The 24,770-nt window shown below is 33.2% G+C and overlaps 1 protein-coding gene across 1 annotated transcript in view; it reads left to right on the plus strand.

Annotated features, from left to right (window-relative positions):
• LOC148948592 (acetylcholine receptor subunit alpha-like 1) overlaps positions 1-24,770 on the plus strand; it is a 202,996-nt gene that overhangs the window by 4,534 nt on the left and 173,692 nt on the right. The window contains exons 2-3 of the mRNA XM_089094483.1: positions 3,051-3,274; positions 23,225-23,269. Coding sequence (XP_088950609.1) covers positions 3,051-3,274; positions 23,225-23,269 — 269 coding nt within the window. The remainder of the gene's footprint in view (positions 1-3,050; positions 3,275-23,224; positions 23,270-24,770) is intronic.

Here is a 24,770-nt window from a genome sequence, read left to right on the forward strand (position 1 = left end):
CACAGTTCGGGGGTTGAAATACAAAAAATGGATTTAAAGGTCTTAATTTTCACGGTTTTCTATGTGAGCTTCTTGATCTTATCTATTTACCAGGGATGTCCCCATGGACGTCAGCAGAAGGGCTAGAATATAATGCCCCCAAGAAATAATGAAACATTAGAATAGTAAGTGAATGGTAAAATGGGATCATAAAAATCCTGGTAAACACGAAGCTCCGGTTAGCATTTACCCACCCCTTGGATGGTTTGATGGTGGTGCTAATTAGCCCCTCGCCTCTCTCTCTCTCTCGTTTGTGCCGTTGAGGAAACGAATGCAGTGTTGTATATAACATAGAAAGTACATCTTTATACAAGAAGAAGGGAGATATCCTCCAGCAGCTTTAGCTTAAAGAGCAAGGTATTGACTAGGGCGCGAACCCCTAATATACGCATTAAAAACCTATGAATACAGAAGTTCGTTACGTAAGTTAATTCGTAAGTTATGTATATTTATTACTAATGAAAACGTTCGTGAATAAAATTAAACAAGTTTCGAGAAAGCCATTAAACCAAATAAAAGTAAAATTAATATACAAATTTTGTTTTAATTATTCATGTACGGTGAGCCACAATCAAAACCTGAATTAATTAAAAAACATTCAAAAATTAAGTAAAAAAAAAAGTTTTTTTTAAATAAAAGTAAGGAACGACGTTAAAACTTAAAACGAACAGAAATTATTCCGTATATGAAAGGGGCTGTCCTCATCGACTCGACGCTCCCTCCTCAACACCTCGCTCTTTACGCTAAAGTTTTACTTTCTCACATCTCTATTTTTTTTTAAACAATAAAAAAACTTAGCGTAAAGAGCGAGGCGCTGAGGAGGGGACAGCCCCTTTCATATACGGAATAATTTCTGTTCGTTTTAAGTTTTAACGTCGTTCCTTACTTTCAGTAAAAAAAAAAATTTATTTTTTATTTAATTACACATACATAAGATTCAATAGGTTTAGCTTTACCTATCAAAAGTTTCGAGCCTGAGAAAATTTTTCTGATTTCCAAAATATGGGGCAAACCCTCCAGAAAGTCAAGGAATCTTAATGAAAACCATACCAATAGCTTCAGCGTATCAGAGAATCCTTCTGTCTAGGTTTCAAGCTCCCATCTGCAAAAATGCGGTATTTTGTATATTTTGCCAGAAGAAAGATCTCGGATGCGTGTTAATTTATTTGTGTGTTTTGTTTTTCGTTTTTCGAAGAGTGAACGTATCAAATCAATGGCCATAGAATATCGACAGAGGGCTCATTTGACCGGAAATTAGAATTTCTAGTGCCCTTTCAAGTGACTAAAAATACTGGAGGACAACAGGCTCCCCTGATACGCCCCTGTTTTGCTCAAAGTCGTCTGCTCAAAATTTCGAGATAGCAATTTTGTTCAGTATAGTTAAAAGGTCCAATAACTATGCCTTTAGGGGTAAAACAACTCCCCACAGCCCATTGGGAAAGGTCCATAAGTTATAAAATTGGCCGATGGTTAACACATGGTATTTGTTACCGGGAAGTATACAGACATTTTTCGGGGAAGGGGGGTGAATTTTCTGCAAGGCGGATGGGGGTATTTCCAAATGGATAATTTTCATGAAGAGGGATGTTTCCAGGGTGTGAACTTACCGGGTTTAATTTTTCACTGGGGGAATTTGCGCGAACTTCTACACAAAATTGTTTTTATTTGTCTTACTTTCTCTTCACCAACTCAATTTTACATGTGGAGATGTCAAGGGTAATTATCCGCAGGAACTTTTCACTGGGTTGGAATTGTCTAGAGAATGTATCTCTGGGGGGGATTTTTCACAGAAGAAATACTCCATGGGGGAACGTTCTGCAGAAGCAACTTTTCACTGGGGGGGGGGGATCCGGGGAAAATTTCTTACAGAGGGAGGAATATCCGGCAAGATATGAAAAACAATCAGAAATTAAGTTATTTTTCAAATGAGAGTGTACTGAGAAGAACTTATCAGGTGGAATCATCCGCAAGAAATTTTCCGGTGGGAATTCTCAGCGAAAATGATATTGTCTGGTGTGAATTTTCCTGGCGGTAGAGGGTGGGGTATTTTACGTGTGAGGATCTTTCCATGGTGGGATTTTCTGTGGGGGCGATTTTCCATGGAGGGGGCAAGATTTCCCAGCATTATTTAAACATGAACAGAACTTAAATAAACAGCTAGTTTTTTTTCAAATTGAAGTAAGGAGCAACATTAAAACTTAAACCGAAGAAAAATCATTACATATAAGAGTTGTTTTGCTCCCTCCTCAATTTACCGCTCATTAGACTAAAGTTTAACTTGTTGTACCAATTTTCTGAAGACCAAACTGGTGAGGAGGGAGCAAAACCCTTCCAATAGGTAATAATTTCTATCCGTTTTAAATTTTAAAGTCACTTCTTAACTTTATTTGAAAAAACTTGTTTTTCATTTAAATTAACTGAAGCTTTAAAATCATTGTCTGGATTAATCGTTCATTTTGAACGGATTACGTTCATCTTTAGGAAAGAATATGCCAATGCAAGGCGCGGCGTTACTGTCCCTGAATCTGAGAAGCTCCATGTATAATTTTCAGATAGATTTATATTGATTGGGCGTCTTGGAATTTTCGTGCGATCATTTATGGTCCTATTTGGGTGTAAAATTTTGGTTTTGTACCACAAAATGGCAGAAAACACCTTTTGGCTGTGGATATATATATATATATATATATATATATATATATATATATATATATATATATATATATATATATATATATATATATATATATATATATATATATATATATATATATATATATATATATATATATTAAGTTTGTCAAAATTTGTTGTTTTGTGTTTCGGTTACTATTAGTACGAGTTACACCTTACTTCAGTTATTTGAAATGTTTAAAGAACCCTATTTTGTGACAAATTTACGTTTAATTAATAGTGTGATAAGACTCCTTCTATTGTTGGTTTAGCTATTGCAATGATCTCAGTATCAGCAAAAACGTTTCATACTTGGCTCATATTTTTTCCGTTTTCAGGAAGACACCATGACACGATTGGCGTCGAAGATATGGAAATAACAGCTATGTTCCTCTTTATTTCGGTCTCAAACTTCTTAATAGAGATACGTGGAGACGCTGAGGCATTTAAGCTTTATGATGATCTATTAACCGATTATAACCGTGTCATTCGTCCTGTTGGGAACGACTCAGATACACTAACTGTAAAATTGGGGCTTCGAATGTCACAATTAATTGATGTGGTAAGTTAACTTTATTACTAATTCGAATTGTAGCTGAAATTAAATTAAGATTTTGGAATTTGAAGAAGTCAAGACATAGCTAACATCTTCACACTAAAATGTGTCCACTAAACTGTGGATTGAGCATAAAATTTTCTGATTCTATTAAACCTGCACTTGACTATCCTTTTGGTATTTTAAAGCGAATGATCACAACTGAATTGCATTCTTGTAGTGGTATCTGTTCTCTTTATTAATCTTGACAGAAAATAGTACACGACTATAGATAAAAAGAATGTATTCAAGCTAAAATACCATTTTGTTCTTATATGGAAATTAGTTTTAAAAATTTTATCCACAAAGTTAGTTTTTCAAAGATAAGTAAATAGCTCCTTTAAACAAAAAATGAGCAGAAATAAAGTCAAATATTTTTCCAATTGTAAAAATGCCAAAAATCAATAAATAGATGAAACCCAAATCGAACAGAAATTAGAATAAATAACCGAGTCAAACTCAAAACGAGCCGAAGTTAACATGACTAGGGTTGACTAACCCCATGCCTTCTCAAGACCGAAACATAATTTACAATATACAGCGGAACAAACCACATCTTAAAAGTTTTCCCTTTTCTAACTTAATAAATAAAAAATTATTAAGACTTTAGGGAATTAATATCAGTATATGTATATTAGACTGTCAAACCAAACTCGTTTCTTTTTTTTCAGCAAATTGAAAGTTAAATTCTCATAATTTCTACTTATATTGTTCATTGTATTCTGAATAGGGGGTGTTAGCCCTTTTCATGGTTATTGATCAAAAAAAAATTGCACAAAATAAGTTTTTCAAAAAAAAAGTAAAGAACTTCATTAAACCAAAAATGAACAAAAATAGAATCAAATAATCTACTTTTCATGTTTATTAATAAAAAAATTTTTTCAACAGAATAATCTCTTCAGAACAAATTAAAGAGTTCGATTGAATTAAAAATGAGCAAAAATAGAGTCAAGTAATCTAACAGAAACGCAGATATTACAGACGCATAACATTAAATACGTAAAACCCAAAACGAATGGAGCTTAAAGTAAACCAAACTCAAAACGAGTAGTTAATCTGAGTAGGGTTCTAAGCCCTATGCTTTCTAAAAGCCAGAATATAATCTGTACTTTACTGAAAAAAATTCAATTGAATTTACTGAAAAAAATGTGCATTGTCAGTTTAAAATACGTATGTTGATTTTTATTCCTTAAAATCTTTTCTTAAATTAATTTTTGATTTCTTGAAGTTATAAAAGTGAAAACATTTAAAACAGTTTTTTTCAGTAAAGTACAGATTATATTCTGGATTTTAGAAAGCATAGGGTTTAGAACCCTACTCAGATAAAAAAAAAATCATAAAAATCTATTTAAAAAAGGGGGATTTTGGTGGGGGGGGCTGGATGGAGAGGGCTGGAGCCCGTTGGGGGCGGTGGATTGGAGACTCGGTTCCCTGGTGTGGGACCTGGGGCTCTGGAGTTGTTATATGGAGCCCTGGATGGGTACTAGGGATTCTGGATGATAATGTGGGGGCCAAAACTCATGCGTAAGCCCGGTAATGGAAAACCGATGTGCAGAGTTCCATTAACCTTCAAAAGAATACGTCTATCTAGTATGCATCTCAAATCATCGTGGTATGCAAATTCTCAGGAGGATAACAAAAATGATACCCAGAAACATATCACTGTTACCACTTACAAAAAATCCAATTGATAAATCGATGGTGCAATTAACCTGTTACGATATTGTGACACGGAACATCAGTTGCCCAACGTCCCGGAAACAATACATTGAATGCATTAGAATATATTTCTAAAATCATAATATTGTCAGTGGCTAGTTGGCTCAGTCGAGTATAGTGTCGTTCTTTTAGCACAGAAAATCTTGGGTCTTACGTTGGATTCTGACATCAAAGACACATTTCATAAAATCAATGGAAAACAGCTTAAAAGCTAAAAAAACGTGTCGTACGAAAAGAAAACATATCACCATCTATAGCTATAGTTAATAATAACGACATCTATACCTTTGGTTATGTAGTCGACCGCATTGGGGGAATTCCTGTTAAACCTCCTTCATGATCTTAAACCACTAAGGAAGAAAAGAGTAGTGCTTTCTTCATCCAATGGAAGAAAAGTACCATTACATTACAGTAATGATACCTACCCAGTTGTAGTCATAATCAATAATCAATAGTCAAAAATCAATAATCGGTTAGTAACCCTTAGAGTACAAAAAGATTCTCATCCAATTGTTTATTATAATCCATAAAAAAAACGTCGTTTATAAGACCTAATATCACTTCAAATTCACTTCTAAACATTCGCTTGAGATAAAGGGAGGCCCGCTCTAACTGTTGGCATTCTTAGAGAAAAACTCCCAGAAATCTTAATCACAAAATTTGAGATAAGAATGTCCATCTTAATATATTACTGCTCTTGTTAAGTACAAAAAGAAAACATGAGGGACTAGTAACTCCAATTTTGACCCGCTTGTATGGTATGACAGGGCACCCATCGACAAGGTGGGACAGGGCACCCGCCGCAATGGTGGGACAGGGCCCCACCGGAATGGTGGGACAGGGTACCTGACAAATAGATTAACCCAATACTACTGACATAGTGAATGGATCGTTCAAATATGCTGAACAAAATGGCTATCTCAAACTTTTGATTAGATGTTTTCGAAAATTAAAGGGCTTGGGAGGAGGGCTGATCGCCCTCCAATATTTCTTGAATCTTATAAAGGGCACTAAAACTTTTGGTTTCCAATCGAATTAGCTCCTTTAAAAGTTTCAATATTATTGCTATTCTATGATAGCGCTACACAGCCAATAGTATTGCTAACATGTTCTATTGAAAACTTATATGCATATAGTTTTTTTGTTTCGTTTATTTGTAACTCCCCCTAAAAGTTCCCTTAAAGTTTCATCTCAATAGCCTTAGCGTCATTATTTACAGCAATTGTAGAATTAGTATAAAAAGTATACACGTAGCGCCATCTGGTTAGTTCAAAATTAGCCACAACTTACCGTCCTTGTGGGATTGCTGTGTCACACTTTTGACAATTTACATGTTCATATTTTGTTTTGATCAGAGGCAACGCTATACTGCTAAAAGTTTTGAGATAACCATTTGGTTTAAAATACTCCAAAGATCAGATAACAAAAACTCTGAGATCTGCACAGCCACTCCCCACCCCGAGCCCGGGGGTTGGTTTTATAAGTTTTTCCCTGGTGCATATTTATTTCTTAAGGAAGGGGTGCTGGTATAAACTTCAGAGGGGGCTAATTTAAAAAAAATGAAGGTTCGAGGTCACTTTTTAAGAGTCAAAAGATATCGGAGGGCAACTAGCCCCCCCCCCTTGCCCTTTTTCCCATACTCATCCGATATAAATTTTGACACTGTTATTTTGTCAAATATAGTACAAAGGTAAGATAACAAAAACCCTGAGGTCGACAAAACCTTCCAGAATCCGGGGCAGGCGTTGTAAGTTATGCCCTGGGGGTATTGCTCGTATGAACTTCAGAGTGGCTCATTTCATAGGAAATTAAAAGTTCTAGTTCAGTTTTTAAGAGTCAAGAGATATCGGAGGGCAACTAGCCCCCCCCCCACCAAATACCTTTTTTTCCCCAAACATAACCGATAAACCTTTTGAGATAGCCATTTTGGTAAGAATAATTCAAAAATCCAATACTAAGAAATTTGAGGTCGAAACAACCCTCGAAAGCCCTTGGTAGGCGTTTTAAGTTATTTCCTGGGGCATATATGGTTGTTATGGAATGGGTGCTAGATTTTATCCTGGTATGGTATACCAGACAAATACATTGAAGTGATTAGTGCTATGTACGAGAATAACACTGCTGCGGTTAGCAGCTGGTTTTGTATTAAATCAGGAGTTAAGCAGGGTTGTGTTCTATCCCCCTTTATACGGATTATTTTGATGGACTTTGTCTTAAGGAGCACAGGAAAGGCAATGGGAGACCACGGAGTCAAATGGGGAGGAAAACGTTTCCTGGACTTAGATTATGCAGATGATTTAAGCATCCTAGATAAAAGTGTGAGCAAAATGAATAAACTTTTAGAGGGTGATAGAATAGGTTTGGAAATTATTGTTAAGAAGACTAAGTCACTAAGGCTAGGAATAAGTGAAGATGAAAAGGTGACGTTGAGTAACGAAAAGATTGATCAGGTGGGCAGCTTCACTTACCTTGGTAGTATTATTAGTGAAGATAGTGGGAGCAGTGAAGATGTTAAAAGTAGAATAGCCAAGGCTCAGGGTGTTTTTTCACAGTTAAAAAAAAGTTTGGAAGAATAGGAAGATAAGTCTGCAAACCAAGATTACAATATTAGAAGTGATCACAGTGGTCAAACATGGCTCTGAAGCATGGGCACTCCGAAAAGCTGATGAATATGTGCTAGATGTTTTCCAGAGAAATTGCTTAAGGATTGTTTTGGGTACCCGGCTGACTGACCGTATTTTAAACATTAGGCTGTACGAAGCATCTGGTTCAATACCAATCTCTAGGGCTATAATGAAGGAAAGGTTGAGGTTGCTAGGGCACGTTGTGCAGATAAAGGATGACAGATTGCCGAAGATTATCCTTTTCAACCAACCGTCTAGGGCTAAACGGAAAGCAAATCGTCCTCGTCTGCGGTGGGATGACGTCATAAAGAAAGATTTAAAGGAAATGGAAGCTTCGTGGGAGGGTGTAAAAAGGGAGGCTTTGAATAGATTGGAACGGAGGAGGAGCGTGCCTAGCTGTATTAGCCTCAAAGGACTTGGTGCTACGGTGAGTTGTTAGTAGTAGTAGTACTAGCAGTAGTAGTAGTATAGAAAGGGTGGCCTTATAAACTTCAGAGGGGGCTCATTTGATTGCAAATTGAAAGTTCAAGTTCCCTTCTTAAGAGTCAAAAGCGATCAGAGGGTAACTAGCCCCCCACTCATGCCCTGTTTTCCCATGATGTATCCAATCGAATTTTATATACGGACCAAAGATCACATAACAAAACTGCAGGAAAAACACAGCACCCCAGAACTCGGGAACAAGTGTTGTAACTTAGGGCCCGGGAGCATACAAGGTTTTTGTGGAAGGGGTGGTCACATAAAATTCGGAGGGGCTAATTCACCGGGAATTTAAAGTTTCAATTCGTTTTTTCAGAGTCAAAAGGGACAGGAGGTCAAACAGCCGTCTCCCCCATGCCCTCTTTTCCCAAAGTCCATCCGATCATAAGTTTGAGATAGTTAGTTTGTTTAAAATATACCAAAGATCATATAACAAAAACTGTGGGGTTGAGACACCCCCAACCCAAAAAACAACAAGCTATTAACGATATTTTATTCCAAAAATTATGGGAAGTGGTACTGGCCCTCCTACAAGACTCCGTAATTGTGAATGTATATATTTATTCTGTTTCTCGAAAATGGCTCCATGTTTTTTCGAGTAAATTAGCATCTTGGGATATTCTCGCATAAAAAGTGATCTAGATAGGTCAGAAGTCTGAGAAAAGTTGTTAAGAGCCTTATTTGGTTTTTGCAAATGACGTCATGTACTATGTTAGTGCATTATATAAGCGTTTCTTGTGACATCATATATGGTTTCATATCAGTATTTCTTATTTGATGTCATGCATACCTTAAATAAGATTGTTGAGTTTTCGACGCAACAATTATTTGTATAATATAATGTCTATTGAAAGGCCGAAAAATTTGCAGTTGCAGCTACTATAAACGACGATTAGAGTGATTTAAAAAAGAAAATGAACAGCAACGAAATACGCGGTTAGAAGACATACGGCACCAAACAAGTGATGGAGTCAAAAATGAAAATTAAGAACAGCGACTCAATGAAAATCAACCTGGATAGCAAAAATCAAAATGTGTCAAAACTGAAAATGATAGCGATGATGATTGGACTTGGGATTTTGACATGGATAAGGTCATCAATGCTTACCATACCTTTGTTAAGAAAACAAAGGTTCGGCGATATGTATTCCATAATAACGAAAGATAATCCGAGGTGTAAAGAAGCAAACAAATTGAAAATGATAACGATGATGATTGGGTTTTGGATTTTAACAGGGATAAGTTCATTAATACCTACCATACCTTTGAAAATCAAAAATGTGGGCTGGATAAATCGTTGGAAGAAAAATAAGTTTTTGTCCTACCACCTGAACAATTAAAAGAAACAAAGGTTTGGCGATATGTCTTTCATAATGATAAAAGACAAGCCAAGGCAAAAGAAGAAGTTTTTTCACACCACCTGAACAATTAAAGATAACAAAGGTGGTCGTCAATGCCTTCTATACCTCGAAAATCAAAAATCTGGACTGCATAAATTGTTGGAAGAAAGATAAGTTTTTGTCCCACCACCTAAACAATTGAAAGAAGCAGAGTTTTGGCAATATGTTTTTCATAATGACAAAAGACAAATAGAGGCAAAAGTTAAAGGTCAAATAAAAAAGAATTTTACAAAGAAACCACTTCTAATTAAAGGTCCATTTGGACGTCATGACATCAAGAAAAGGCTCAAATTGTCTGTGTTTAGAAGACAAGCGACAGTGAGAATATATATATAGAAGCCTGCCGCGTGCCCCATACCTTTGCTAAAACAAACTAAGGTTCGGCGATACGTATTTCATATTGACGAAACATAAGCCGAAGTGTAACGAACCAAACAAATTGAAAATGATAGCGATGATGATTGGGTTTTGGATTGTCACATGGATAAGGTCATCAATACCTACCATACTTTTGAAATCAAAAGTATGGACTGGATAAATCGTTGGAAGGAAAAGAAGTTTTTGTCCCACCACCTGAAAAAATTAAAAGAAACAAAGGTGGTTGTCAATGCCTTCCATACCAGTAGTATGAGGGGTAAAGGTTCAGAACGTACAACTGGACCTGGACGTACATCGTATAAAGTAATCAGAAGACGATGTACTTCTGACCAAAATGATATGCAATACTGATGGCAAATAATTTATTGCAAGAACTATGGAAATGAGATACCTTTTATTACCTGTATTAATGTAGGTCAATGATCCAAGTTATGTTCTTCGCCCATAATAGCATGGCATTCAAATGGTCTGAAGAGTCTTAACTCAGGATATGAATATCATGATTAAACCATTGACAGTAATAAGATTTTTTTTTTATTTGGATACAATGAAACAGGTAAAGGGTTGAAATTTTAATCGATCACCAACTAAAGTTAAATCTCAGGGAATGGTGGACCCCACGCCACATCATATAAATGTCAGAATAGGATTATATTACATACATCATTTACAAGTCAAATGATTCGATTGACCTAGCTTCACTTCTTGGCTGTGGCCGCTATAACAAACAAGTACCAAGTGGAGAATCTGGCTAATTAAAAACATTGTTTAGTAATAGAGTATACATCGGCAGCCATTAGTCATCCATGTCCCAGCTTTCAAGGGCCCCAATACCCACTCCCCTCACGTTTTGCCCTTCCCCCTTTTTATAATTCTTTTTTAAGTTTCATTAACTTTTTATTTGAAACTTTTATTTTTTTATTTTTCATATTTTTTAACACAAAATTTCTTTTCAATTTTTTTTACATGTCTTAAAATGAAAAGAAATATATTTAAAACAAAAAAATCACATGTAATATTTATGAAAAACAAAATGAGAATGATATAAATATGTTAGTCCTAATTTTTACAATTAGAAAAATAATGTTTGTAGTAACACTTTTCTTTTTTTTTACTTCGAATTTTTTTGGACTTGCAAAATTTTTCAACTTTTTTTTATTCTTTTATATTTATTTGGATGTACCAATGGTACTCTATGGCCAGTCATCGAAAACTATGCGGCTGTCCAAGCGTTACTCTATGGCTGGATATCGACACTACCTAGTTTATTGTATATTTTCAATGAGTATTTTTTATATATTGGAAGTATAAACACTTGCATCATATTTTTAAAAAGTGATAATGAATTATTCGAAGAAGGTGTGTTCACCTGATAAAGTCATCGTTGCTTTAAATGCTGACAAAGACAACTATTTGAATTAAGAAACAAGCACTAGTTGTAACACTATTGGAAACGAATGCGTGCGTTGTCATGACAGTGATAGTTTAGAATTTTTTGGAGTACCGAAGAGATTGAACATTATTGATGGTGAATATGCAAGATTATCATTTCCAGAGATGATAGTACTCAAAGAGAGTGCCAACATAAAAATAATTGTCAATGATGGGGGACAACTTCTTGCTTCTCTTAGTGGTAACATGCTATCTGTTGGTAGATCCTATCACAACCGTTCTGGTATTAGCATTCTAAAGAAGTCAATAAGAAGACAGGCATCTTCCTGCACTAATATCATTAACTATATCTTGTCTACATATCAGAACTGTTACCTGTGTAAAAGTTATGTGATAATAGACAGTGAAATGACAGGCAAAATAAAAAAGGGTATCGGTAGACAATATCACTAAATATAAAGATGAATTGACGGAAAATAAAGCGTAAGTGAACATTTTTACTACTATTGATCACAAGCCAACAGATATAGTTAATGAACCCAATGATACCAAAGATGAAATGCATATTGAAGCTGTAGGTGACACCCCGATAAAAATAGTGTGTGACTTAAAAAGGGATAATGATCATTTTACTTGTTACGAACTAAGAGAAGAGAGTAAACCATTTTTCTATTCTTTAAGAAAATTCAGAAGAGAACTTGAACTTTTCTTCACGTCTATGAGAAAACTCAGAATGAAAGTGGAAGTTTTCTATTCATGGGGAAAAATTCAGAAGATAACCTGAATTTTTCTTCCTTTCTTTGAGAAAACTCAGAGTTAAAGTGAAATTTTTTTTCTGTTCTTGGGGGAAAATTAAGAAGAAAACTTGACCTTTTCTTCGTTTCTTTGAGAAAACTCAAAATTAAAGTGGAACTTTTTCTCTTCTTGGGGAAATTTAGAATCGAAGTCTAACAGAACTGGAAATTTTTTTTTCTCTTCTTTGAGAAAATTTAAAATTGAAGTGTAAGTTTTTCTCTCCTTTGAGAAAATTCAGAAGAGAACTTGAACTTTTCTTTACTTCTTTGAGAAAGCTCAGAATTAAAGTGGAACCTTTTCTCTTATTGGGGAAAAATTCCAAAGAGCACTTGAACTTTTCCTCACTTCTTTGAGAAAACTCAGAATTAAAGTGGAACTTTTTTCTCTTCTCGGGGAAAAATTCAGAATGGAAGTATAACTTATTTCTATCTTATACAGAAAAATTCAGAGCAGAACTTGAAATTTTTTCTCTTATTTAAAAAAATTCAGAACTGAAGTGGAACTTTTTTCTCTTCTTTGGATATATTCAGAATTCAACTGTTACTTTTTTTCTCTTCTTTGATAAAATTCAGAAGAGAACGTGAACTTTCTTCACTTCGAAGGGAGAATTCAGAATTAAAGTGGAACTTTTTCTGTTCTTGAGGAAAAATCCAGAAGAGCACTTGAACTTTTCTTCACTTCTTTGAGAAAACTCAGAATTAATTTTGAACTTTTTTACTTCTTGGGGAAAAATTCAGAATCGAAGTATAACTGTTTCTATCATCTACCGAAAAATTTAGAACAGAACTTGAAATTTTTTCCTATTCCTTGAACAAATTCAGAATTGAACTGTAATTTTTTTCTCTTCTACGGAAAAATTCAAAAAAGAACTTACATTTTGTTCTCTTCTTCGGAAAAATTTAGAATTGAACTGTAACTTTTATCTCTTCTTGTGGTAAAATTCAGAAGAGAACTTGAACTTTTCTTCATTTCTTCGAGAAAACTCAGAATTTAGGTGGAACTTTTTCTCTTCTTGGGAAAAAATTCAGAATCGAAGTAAAACATTTTCTATCTTCTACAGAAAAATTTAGAACAGAATTTGAATTTTTTTTTCTCTTCCTTGGACAAATTCAGATTTGAACTTAATTTATTTTTCGTTTTTGGAAAAATTCAGAATTTAACTGTAACTTGTTTCTCTTCTTGGGGAAAAATTCCAAAGAGCACTTTAAGTTTTCCTCACTTCATTGAGAAAACTATGAATTAAAGTGGAACTTTTTTTCTTCTCGGGGAAAAATTCAGAATGGAAGTATAACTTATTTCTATCTTCTGTAGAAAATTCAGAACACAACTTGAAATTTTTTTCTCTTGTTTGAGAAAATTCAGTACCGAACTGTAACTTTTTTTTCTTCTTTGAGAAAATTCAGAAGAGAACATGAACTTTTCTTCACTTCTTTGAGAAAAATCGAAATTAAAGGGGCACTTTTTATCTTCTTTGGTTAAAAATGCTGAAGAGAACTTGAACTTTCTTCACTTCTTTAAAAAAAACTCACAATCAAAGTGAACTCTTCTTGGGGAAAAATTCAGAATCGAAGTATATTTTTTTCTATCTTCTACAGAAAAATTCAGAACTAAACTTCAAGTTTTGCTCTCTTCTCTGAAAAAATTTGGAACTGAAGTGGACCTTTTTTCTATTCTTTGAAAAAATTCAGAATTGAACCGTAACTTTTTTCTCTTCTTTGAGAAAATTCCGAAAAGAACTACATAACATAATATGTGTTACAGGTTAGCTTTCCTTATGTTTTGTGCTGGGTTAATTTCTTTTTTGAAAGAATGGTTTGCAGGTGTATGCTGAACAAAGTCACTAACAATAATTTTTTCCATATTTCTCAAATGAGAAAATTTTTGATGTAAGCGATGTAGAAAACCCATTTTTTATCCTGATATTTCAAAGTTTGTTGAAAATCAAAGTTTTTTTAAGTTTTTAATAAATACATTCAAAATAATGTAGTTTTTTATAAATCCGTTTGAACTAGTGTGGCTGCTCTTTTTCTTAAATTTTGATGAACGTCACGCGCTGGAAATAATTTTTAAGGTCGCCCGCATAAGGGCCCTGTACTGGCCAACCTTGTTTTAAACTACTTTATAATTCTATGGAAAAAATTTCTTGGCTATAGGTATCGGTCTACCTAATGTCAAGAGAATCTGGGGATTTCCATTAGGAATGTAGGTAGATTAGGGGAGGGTGAATGAATGAACTTACCCAAAGTCTTTTCCACGTAAATTTCAGGCAGATCTGAGGCCTTTTGTAAAAAGTCGAGGAAGGAGTGAGCGTATTTGAATATACCCATTCCAGTTTCTGGACTGCCTAAGTGAATATCCTTATGTGGTTCCAGCTCAAACAAGGTGAAATACGACTACCTTTCAGTCAACACTTTGACAGTTGAAGGGATGTGGATCTTGGAGCCTATTGACCTACTTTGGCTATAAGATTGTATTGTTTATTAATTCTTAACTGATTTTGGTTAGAACAACTTAAAATGTGTCCACCTTTCTGCTAAGAAAAATGATCTTCAGAAAGATGGGTGGAGTGAGCGGGAAAATTAACGGTCCTATTTTATGCCAATATTAAAACATAGTACAGCCTTGCGTGATTATACTTCGAACAAGATGCACCATGCACAACTTCTGCTGAAAAACTGGCGGGGAAAATGGGAGCTATTAGAAGGGCATTAGTTCCTCTTTGTATTTCAAATCTTAGAGATTGAAGGGCATTTTATATTAATGATTTAAATAAAATTCAACCTGCCATCCTTTTGTGCGGAAGAATGGTAGTTCTGGAGGACTAAGGGCTGTAAATACTTCTGATTTATATAAAATGAAATAAAACTCTGTCAATCATTGTCAATCAAGATATAAAATGTACAAGACTAAGGCGAACAAGGAGAAAGACTGAAAGAAGAGGGAGAAGAAAGAAAGGTCTCCACATTAAGGTGATAGTGATACCTCATACTCTTGAATTCATTATAATGAAAATCATTATAAGAAACCTAAAATGTGCAAAACCACCAATTTAGCACATCAAAAAAGTATTAATCACAGAGTACGAGGACTAAATTAATCACAATAATAACAGGACTAAATTTGATTGATCTCCCAGTTCGAAATCCTAATTTTTAGGATATTACTTTTTAATCTTGAATATTATACAAAAGTGTGTGATTTGACACAATTGAACCTTGAGGCGCTAGAGTAAATTGAAAATAAGAACAGCAAACACCGGATTCAAAATGAAGAAAATTAAGTTTAAGTGCAAAGTGAATGTAATCAACATAGCCACCATAACGGAGTGGTTCAGGCCAATTGTCAGCCAAATAGAGCAAAATGGTCTCAGTCATACATTTAAATCAATAATAAATAACTACATATCTTTTTTTTCTTTAGGGGGGGGGGTAGTTTTGAATAATAAAGTTTCAAACGATAAAATATATCTCACAATTTCAATTTCTTAATTTAGATTGGGTTAATTGTAACCTATCTTGTTATAAGTTATTTAATACCTGAAAAGGTTAGACAAATGCTTAATTAAATACCCCTAAAATCATTAAGAAATAGAATTTTGATCTTAGGTTGCGTTAACCTAGGTTAAAATTTTCCAAAGGTAAAAAAACATGATCCAATTTTGAAAAACTAAAAAAACATACCAACCGAATTTTCAAAAAGATAGGGAAAAAAACGAATTTGAGAAAAGGGAAAAACAAATGGGCTGAAAGTTAAAAAGATCGAAAATACACGAACTGAATTTTCAAAAAAAAACAGAAAAACACAAGCAGAATTGTCAAAAAGTCAGAAACATACGAACATAATTTTAAAAAAGAAGGATACGTGCGAGCAGAAAGTTGACAAAGTCAGAAACACGGGAATAAAATTTTAAAGTCAGAAACATGCTAACTGAATGTTCAAAAAATGTAGAAATGTAGAAACATAATTTTCAAAAAGTCAAAAACACATGAAAAAACACAAGTAGATTTTTAAAAAATCCTGAAACACGCGATCAGAAGCTTGAAAAGGTCGAAAACATACGAACAAATTCAAAGATTCAGAAGCACACAAACAGTTTTCAAAAAAGTCAGACAAGCATATGAACATCATCAAACGGTTTCTAAAGATAAGAAACACAGGAATAGAAACTTGAAAAAGTCAGAAACACGTGACTGGAATTTTTCAAAAGTCAGAAATACGCTAACAGATTTTTCAAAACTCAGAAATAAGTGAAAGGAATTTTCAAAAAGTCAGAAACAAATGAACACATACGAATAGATTTTTTAAAAAGTCATAAATATGGGAACAGATTTTTCAAAAAGTCTGCCTTTTTTAGTTAGGTCAAATTAGGGTTAAACCGGCACAACAGTTTAGCCTAAATTAACCTCACTCAAAAGACTAAAAACCTAACTTTATGGGATATAATTTAGGTTAAAGCAGTGAACGACTACCCTAGGTTAATCTAACCGAGGTTAATGAAACCGAAAATTCAGCGTTTGATTATATCCACGTGTTTTTTTGACTTAATGTATATTCTGTTCACATTTTTAAAAAGTTACCTTGGGATGATGTAGCCTAGGTTAAAACAGTTAGCATCTAACTTAGGTTGATCTACTCTAGGTTAATGAAATTTAAAATCAACTATTTTATTATGTTCAAGATTTTTCTGACATTTTTGAAAACTCTGTTCATGTGTTTCTGACTTTTCGAAAAAAAAATTTGCGTGTTTTCGGCCTTTTCATGTTTCTGTTCGAATTTTCTGGCTTTTTGAATTTTCTGTTGGTATTCTGCTGACTTTTGAAAAACCTATTAATGTATTTTTGATGTACTTTTGATTTTTTTGGAAATTTTGTTCGCATGTTTCTGACATTTTGAAAAGTCTATTCGTGCATTTTCATATCTTTCTGAAATTTTAAAATTCCTTTAGCATGCATCTGACTTTTTTGAGAAATCTATTCGTGTATGTTCACGTGCTTATGTCTTTTTAAAATTCTGTTCGCACATTTCTAACTTTTGGAAACATTTTTTGATTTATTTCTTAATTTTTGTTCTGGTTGAATGGTTCTGAATTTTTCAAGTTTCAGATTAATCAAGATTTTTTCGATCCTTATCTGGTATCCTGTAATTATTACTCCTTTGGTGTATTAAATTGGCAGTTTTGAACATTTCAAGTCTAATATAATGCCTTTGTATATTATGATTTAAAGAGTGTGATCTATCATCATGAGCATCATAATGGAGACCTTTCTATTCTCAGTCTATTTTATCGATCTTTCCCGTTTTTTTCCTTTATTTTTCGCATTTTATATCTTGATTGGCGATGTGTGCATAATTTTTTTGCTATGGCGTTGGTATTCTTTCTTTCTCAAGCTTGATGTAATGAGGATTCTTCTCTTCTATTGCATAAAATATAGATTTTAATCTCATTTTATAAAAATCAGAAATATTTACATCTCTTGTATCTTCTGTTGAATGCATTCTATCATGAGAATATCCAGTGTTCATGTAGAGCATCCATTCATCTTGATTATTAATTGAATATGTACAACTATCATAATTTCATTTGCCTACATAATTGTCACAGTTAATTCAGTACTATTTTATAACTATTCATCGTTCCATCTTTTTTTTATTGTTAGACTTTGTTTTTTTACAATTGATGGATAGATAACATCATTTCACTCTTGCTTGGTAGATTTGAAACACTTGTTATTTCTGGAACCATTTGGATATTTCGTAAAATTGACCAGTGCTTGGTAATGGGGATTCAAAGGGCCCCTGTATCTTCCTCCTTGTGTGAATCTTCATATTCTTTGTATGAATCTTCAGGAAGTCGGATAACGTAAATACTCTAGTGCAGATACTGCAAGTGTAAGGTTTATCTCCAATATGAATTCTAAAATGGGTGTATAAATTAGAAATTTGAGAAAATACTCAAGTATATATCTAACATTTATTTGACTTTTTCCAGTATGAATTAGCATGTGTGTAGTTAAATTTGTATTCGGAGAAAATCTTTGTTTGCATATCCTGCATACGAATAGATTTTTCAAAAAGTCGGAAATATGGGAACAGAATTGTCAAAAAGTCTACCTTTTTTAGTTAGGTCAAATTAGGTTTAAACCGGCACAACAGCTTAGCCTAAATTAACCACACTTTAGAGACTGAAAACCTAACTTTATTGGATGTAATATAGATTAAAACAGTGAACGACTACCCTAGGTTAATCTAAACCAGGTTAATGAAACCTAAAATCGAGCTTTTGATTATATTCACGTCTTTTTCTGACTTAATATATATTCTACTCACGTTTTTTCAAAAGTTACCTTGGGAGGATTTAGCCTAGGTTAAAACAGTTAGCATCTAACTTAGGTTAATGAAATTTAAAATCAACCATTTTATTATGTTCAAGTTTTTTCTTACGTTTTTGAAAACTCTGTTCGTGTGTTTCTGACTTTTTGAAAAAAAAATTGCGTGTTTTCTGCCTATTCAAGTTTCTGTTCAAATTTTCTGATTATTTTAATTTTCCATTGGTATGCTGCTGAGCTTTTGAAAAACTTATTAATGTATTTTTGACGTATTTTTGATTTTTTGGAAATTCTCTTTGGATGTTTCTGACATTTTGAAAAGTCTATCCGTGCATTTTCATATCTTTCTGGAATTTCAAAATTCTGTCAGCATGCATCTGACTTTTTGATAAATCTATTCGTGTATGTTCATGTGCTTATGCCTTTTTAAAATTTTTTTCGCACGTTTCTAACTTTTGGAAACCCATTTTTGATTTATTTCTTAATTTTTGAAAGTTCAGGTTGCATGGTTCTGAATTTTTCAAGTTTCAGATTAATCAAGTTGTTTTCAATCCTTATATGTTATCCTGTGATTATTACTCCTTTGATGTGTTAAATTGGCAGTTTTGAACATTTTAAGTCTAATATAATCCTTTCTATATTATGATTTAAAGAGTGTGATCTATCATCATGAACATCATAATGGAGACTTTTCTATTCGCAGACTATTTTATCGATCTTTCCCGTTTTTTCCTTTATTTTTCGCATTTTATATCTTGATTGACGGTGTATTCATAAAATTTTGGCAATGGCGTTGGTATTCATTCTTTCTCAAGTTTGATGTAATGAAGATTCTTCTCTTCTATTGCATAAGCTATAGAGTTTTATCTCATTTTATAAAATCAAAAATATTTACATCTCTTGTATCTTTTGTTGAATGCATTCTATCATGAGAAATTTCAGTGTTCTTGTAGAGCATCAATTCATCTTGATTATTAATTGAAAATGTAAAATTATCATGATATCATTTGCCTACATTATAGTCTTAGTTAATTCAGTACTTTTTATAACTATTTATCGTTCCGTCATTTTTTTTATTGTTACACTTGGTTTCGTTTTACAATTGATGGATATGTTTTTCTATCTTTTTTCTTATATGATTCTACTTAAGGACCATCTATCATTTTTCCTATTATTTCTGTATAACAAATAGGAAAATCGGGTAACCAATACAGTAGGTCTGACAGAATTATGTGCATACCATTCAACATAAAGTAGAAAAATGTCTTAAAATAGAATATTTTAATATTAAAATACAAAATATAACATCATTTCACTCTTGCTTGGTAGATTTGAAGCCCTTGTTATTTCTGGAACCATTTGGATGTTTCGTAAAATTTACCAGTGCTTGGTGATGCGGACTCAGAGGGGCCCCTGTATCTTCCCCCTTGTATGAATCTTCATATTCCTTGTATGAATATTCAGGTGGTCGGATAACGTAGATTTATAAGAAAATGCTCTAGTGCAGATGTTGCAAGTGTAAGGTTTATCACCAATATGAACTCTCAAATGGGTATATAAATTAGAAATTTGAGAAAATACTCAAGTACATATCTTACATTTATATGATTTTTTCCAGTATAAATTATCATTTGCGTATTTATATTTGTAAACTGATAAACTCGTTGTTTGCATATTCTGCATTTGGATAGATTTACTTCTCAATAAACCTTCGTAGTGGATTCTTGCTCATGTGTCTTTTATCTGCAATTTTTTAGATATGCAAGTTTGATTGCTAGACGCATGCTAGTGGTCAAGTCAGTGCATTGGCTGCTACATAATTCTTATAAATCTAGTTGAGAATTCGGTCTTCATTTTAAGTTTTTTTACATTTGCTATTAAATGGTTTTGTTCTTTCCTTTGACATGTTGTTATTTGCGTTTGAATTGTCACACTATTCATGTATTGTCGAATGTGGACTTTTTGCATTATATTTGCCTTCAATGGTAGTATTTAAATTGAATACGGTTAGTTTGTTCCTGTTGTTGACTTTTTTATGTTTGGCAAAAGTGTCATATGTATGAGTTCACTATGAAAAACAACCGGTTTTTTTTATTAATATATAAGTCACGGATTTTTAATCTGAAAATGTGTCAATTTAATTAGTTAAGTGAAGTAGATTGCATATATCAACATATTATAAATTCAGATTGTAACTAAACCCCTCTAGTAGGACGTATAGGTCATCTCAAAATATCTAAAAATAGCGACTGACAAGTTTGATTTGCTAAAATAATGGCAATGAATACGATCTATAAAGTAAATATAATGATATGGACTTACATTGTTTGTCTGGATTGAGATCTAAGTTTCTTTAACGATTTAGTAGATTACCAGTGAGAGCAGAATATGTTTTATGAATACGATTTATGGTTTGATTATAGCGTTGTCTTGCTGAATTGGCTTTTGTGTTGTATCAAACAATGAAAATCAATCTAAATTGCATATATTAACATAATACTTCTTATGATTCATTCCAGTGTGACAGTTAAGTCATTTCAATTATCAACTCATCTCATATAGTCATCTCAATTACTGTCAGGTCTGATTTTCTCAGGGATATACCCTTGTCTGGCTGTAAACTTGGTAAAATCTCTTCAGAATATGCTAATGTGTATGTTGAACTATCCTATTGCATCTTTAGAAATATTCAGTTTATAATATTTTCTTGATATTAAAATGCATATCTTAACTTTTGAAGTTGCGTTTCACTTTCTAGTGGATACTAAAGCTAAAGAAATTTTTGGATTAATTCAACTTTCACTCTTTAAACAATTTCAGGAAGTTTCATTTTCATAAGTATGTTCAAATTGGAGATATTATTTACGTAATGATAGGGTTGGAATTAATTTTTTGTAACCCCTAGAGTGAAAAAAGGGGTCATAAAATTTATAGTTTTATATACCAATTAGGAAGCTAAAATTCTAAAAACTATATTTTGAAAATGTATTTATTTAATTTTTTTTTGGGGGGGAGTAATGTTTTAGTGGAAACTAAAAATGCTCATAATCATAAATAAATCAGATTTTCTTTTGAAGCTCACTTCGAAACCTCTCCAAGGCTTTATTTATGCACTCATTAGGTTTAGATATTGCTTTTCACTTTCCCTTGAAGGTCCAAGTTCAGAGTAGTATATTTATTTAATTCCAAATTTGTTCCCCGTCCTCCCCCTGAAATTTCCATCTCAATAACCTTAATCGATGATTAGATACAAATTATTGACTTCTCATAGCATATACAACCCTTTTTGACATAAGGAGATAAAATCTTCAATTTTTCATCCTGAAAGTTAATGGATATATGGGTCATGTAAGAGTTTATTGACTCTTCCTTCAAAACAACCTTGGAAAGGTACCAAAGAACATACATCGTCATCTATTACTACAGGGATTCTACAAAAGATTTCTGAAAAAAATTCCATATATCCAAATTTCTTCCTGAATATCATTATCTCGTTAATAGAACAAACTTGTTACGTCATTTCACAGTCTGGAAGGCTCTGAAAAGTGGTTATGGGTATGGGTTTGTTTTTTATGGGTATTAGGCATTATGTCTTATGCTACAATGTGTGCAATGTACGGCATTTAAACATCAGAGAGCCCTATAGTAGAGATTATAATGGCTTCAGCCGCTAACAAGATCAAAATGTACGCAGTCTTTCTATTTATTTGAACGATAATGCCACTTTCCGTCCACCCTAAATTATGTAGTAAAAATATTATTAAGCACTTATTGTACAAAACTACTGTTCATAGAAAATTTTAAGTAAATATCCAAATACCATCCTCTTAAATACATTTCATTATTTTAATTCTTAAGCAGAAAAACTGGAGAAGCGTGGCACTGCCAATGATTTAAAAATTATTTATATATAGGCTACAATTTATTGCATAAAATAGGGGGTTTGTGGGGCTGGTGCCTCACATCATATTTTGGTTAGGGATGGGTATTATTTGAAAAATAGTTAAAAAGTAAACTTAAAACAAGTTTTCGGCTGAAATTAAACATTAAATGTTAAACGAAGAGAAAATAATCCATATTCGAGGGGGCTGCACCCTCTTTAACTCCTTCGCTATTTACGCTAAATTTTGACTTTTTGCCCCAATTTCTAACCAACGACTGCTAAAAGACAAGGGCCATTAAATTTGAATAAGAATCCTTTTTAAAGCACTAAGAAACATAGCGCAACGAGCGAAGGATTGAGGAGGGGGTTTCCTCCTCATATACAGAATTATTTCCGTTTATCTTAACTTTTGATATTGCTCCTTACTTTCATCTAAAAAATATTCTTTTTTAGTTATTACTGACTTTTACAGGATTGTATTCAAGTTACAACATCGAAATTCCTAGAGAACAATTGTGAAGCCATGAGGATATAAAGTTACAGTAAAGTCGTGTTAGACTCTTTGAGACTGAAATTCAATATATGCCAGATGCTCGCTTTCTTTGTACTTAATATTTAGTTCTAAGGTCATTTAAAGAAAATTACACTATTAATTACACTATTAATGTGTGAAAAGAGGCTGAGTACTTGGGCCAGATTTTGGCCGACAAAAACAGTCTCCAACAATGAGTCAAAAACTCCCTTTGGCTTACCTTATTTTCCCTTCTTTTTCTTCTTTTTTTTCTTCTCCTTTTTTTAACCAAGTTTTTCTCATGATAGAGGAGACAAAATTTTCGTTTTGGGCAAGTTAGACAGCTAATTAAAACCATTTGTATGTAATCGTTCTAAAACTACATTAAAACACAATTTTTCTTTTTTAGAACTTGAAAAACCAAATAATGACTACTAGCATGTGGGTTGAACAGGTATGTTATATTAGTTTTTCATTTCTTTCTGTTTTTAAGCTAATTTTCTTTCCATCATTTGAATTACGTACATTAAAAAGAATAAAATTAGAGGCACAATAGTTTGACAAGCTATAAAACAAGATTTTTTAATCAGTCACCATTGACCTAAAAACAGCTTTGGCCTCCTGTTGCAAAATTGCTGTCCTATTCAGAAGCCAACAAGACCGCCAAGTCTTTCCATTGAGCACAGCTTTAGACCTTTCCCACAGACAAATCAAATTCTAGGAAGAAAAACCGTAACATAAGACCCACAAACCTCCAAAATCCATAATCTTGATTTCCAAAAAGTTTGTCGCAGTCATAACCTAGAATAATGGCACTCAGCCTGTGGTCCACAATATCAAATAGACCTGAGACAACAATACACTGGTATCACCAATTTATTTCAAAGCGAACGTGAATAGAATAGAATTTGTCTGCGCTAAAAGCTCATAGGCTATTGTAAAAATATAAAACAAAGAATAGTTAGACATAAATTCTAACATTATCCTACAGAAACCTAGCTATATAGTTCATCAAGAGACAGAGGAATCGTACCAAACATCTGACACCCATAAAACACTCATCCGCACACACTCTCGCTAGCCACTCAATATCAAAATTCCCCCTACCAAACACTTCAAATCTCCAATCACTCAGCTCCTCATTCGCACATCAAGTGATATACACTCTCATTTAAACCTCCACACAAAGACAAAAATAAGGACCACCCTTAATATTTTTTTAAAAATATGCTGCATGTTTGCACAATAGGTACAATACAAAAGCATCTACATTTTCCGAATGTTAAAAATTTTTGTATTCAAAAAGTTGTGGTTCCTTAATCAAAGCTATCCTACCATGGCATTACATCAAAGTTAAAATAACTGAAAATATGGGACAAAACAAAAAATGGAACAAAACAACATGTTTTGTTCACACTAACTGTGTTGCTCCTCCCGCTTACCAAGTGCTGTATTCGTTCTTGCAGCGACGCATGGTTAGAGCCGTTTGAGTCATTCTTAAATTACCAAAATCAGTAAAATGAAAACACATTTTTGCTCTCTGGCTGTATCTTATTTCTATTCCCACCTGAAAACTGGGATTTCCTAAGATTTTTCTTTTGGTTTTTACAAAAAATATGAAGATTTTAAGTCTTGCGGAAAGTATTGCCATTGTTGCCAAACTGAATTTTGAAAAAATAAGCGTAGGTAATTTGATAAATTTGACAATGCTATTCATTTGTTGACATTCAATCATAGATCATCTATTGGTTCCCAGTGTGTTAATCGTACGTTATTTTCTGTTTACGCAATATTAGATGGATCCAATTTCTTGATGTATTGTCAAGGGATGGAGCTAAACCGGGTTAATACCCAAGGTTAGAACTCCTCTTTCGACAAGTTAGTGTTATTATAAAACTGAAAATGCATCAGGTCTGGGAGATTTTTATCATATCGTTCGTATTAACAAATTCCAC

Source organism: Artemia sp. Qi Xiang Cuo, chromosome 9, assembly GCF_049724085.1.
Source record: "Artemia sp. Qi Xiang Cuo chromosome 9, ASM4972408v1, whole genome shotgun sequence".
NCBI lineage: Eukaryota > Metazoa > Arthropoda > Branchiopoda > Anostraca > Artemiidae > Artemia > Artemia sp. Qi Xiang Cuo.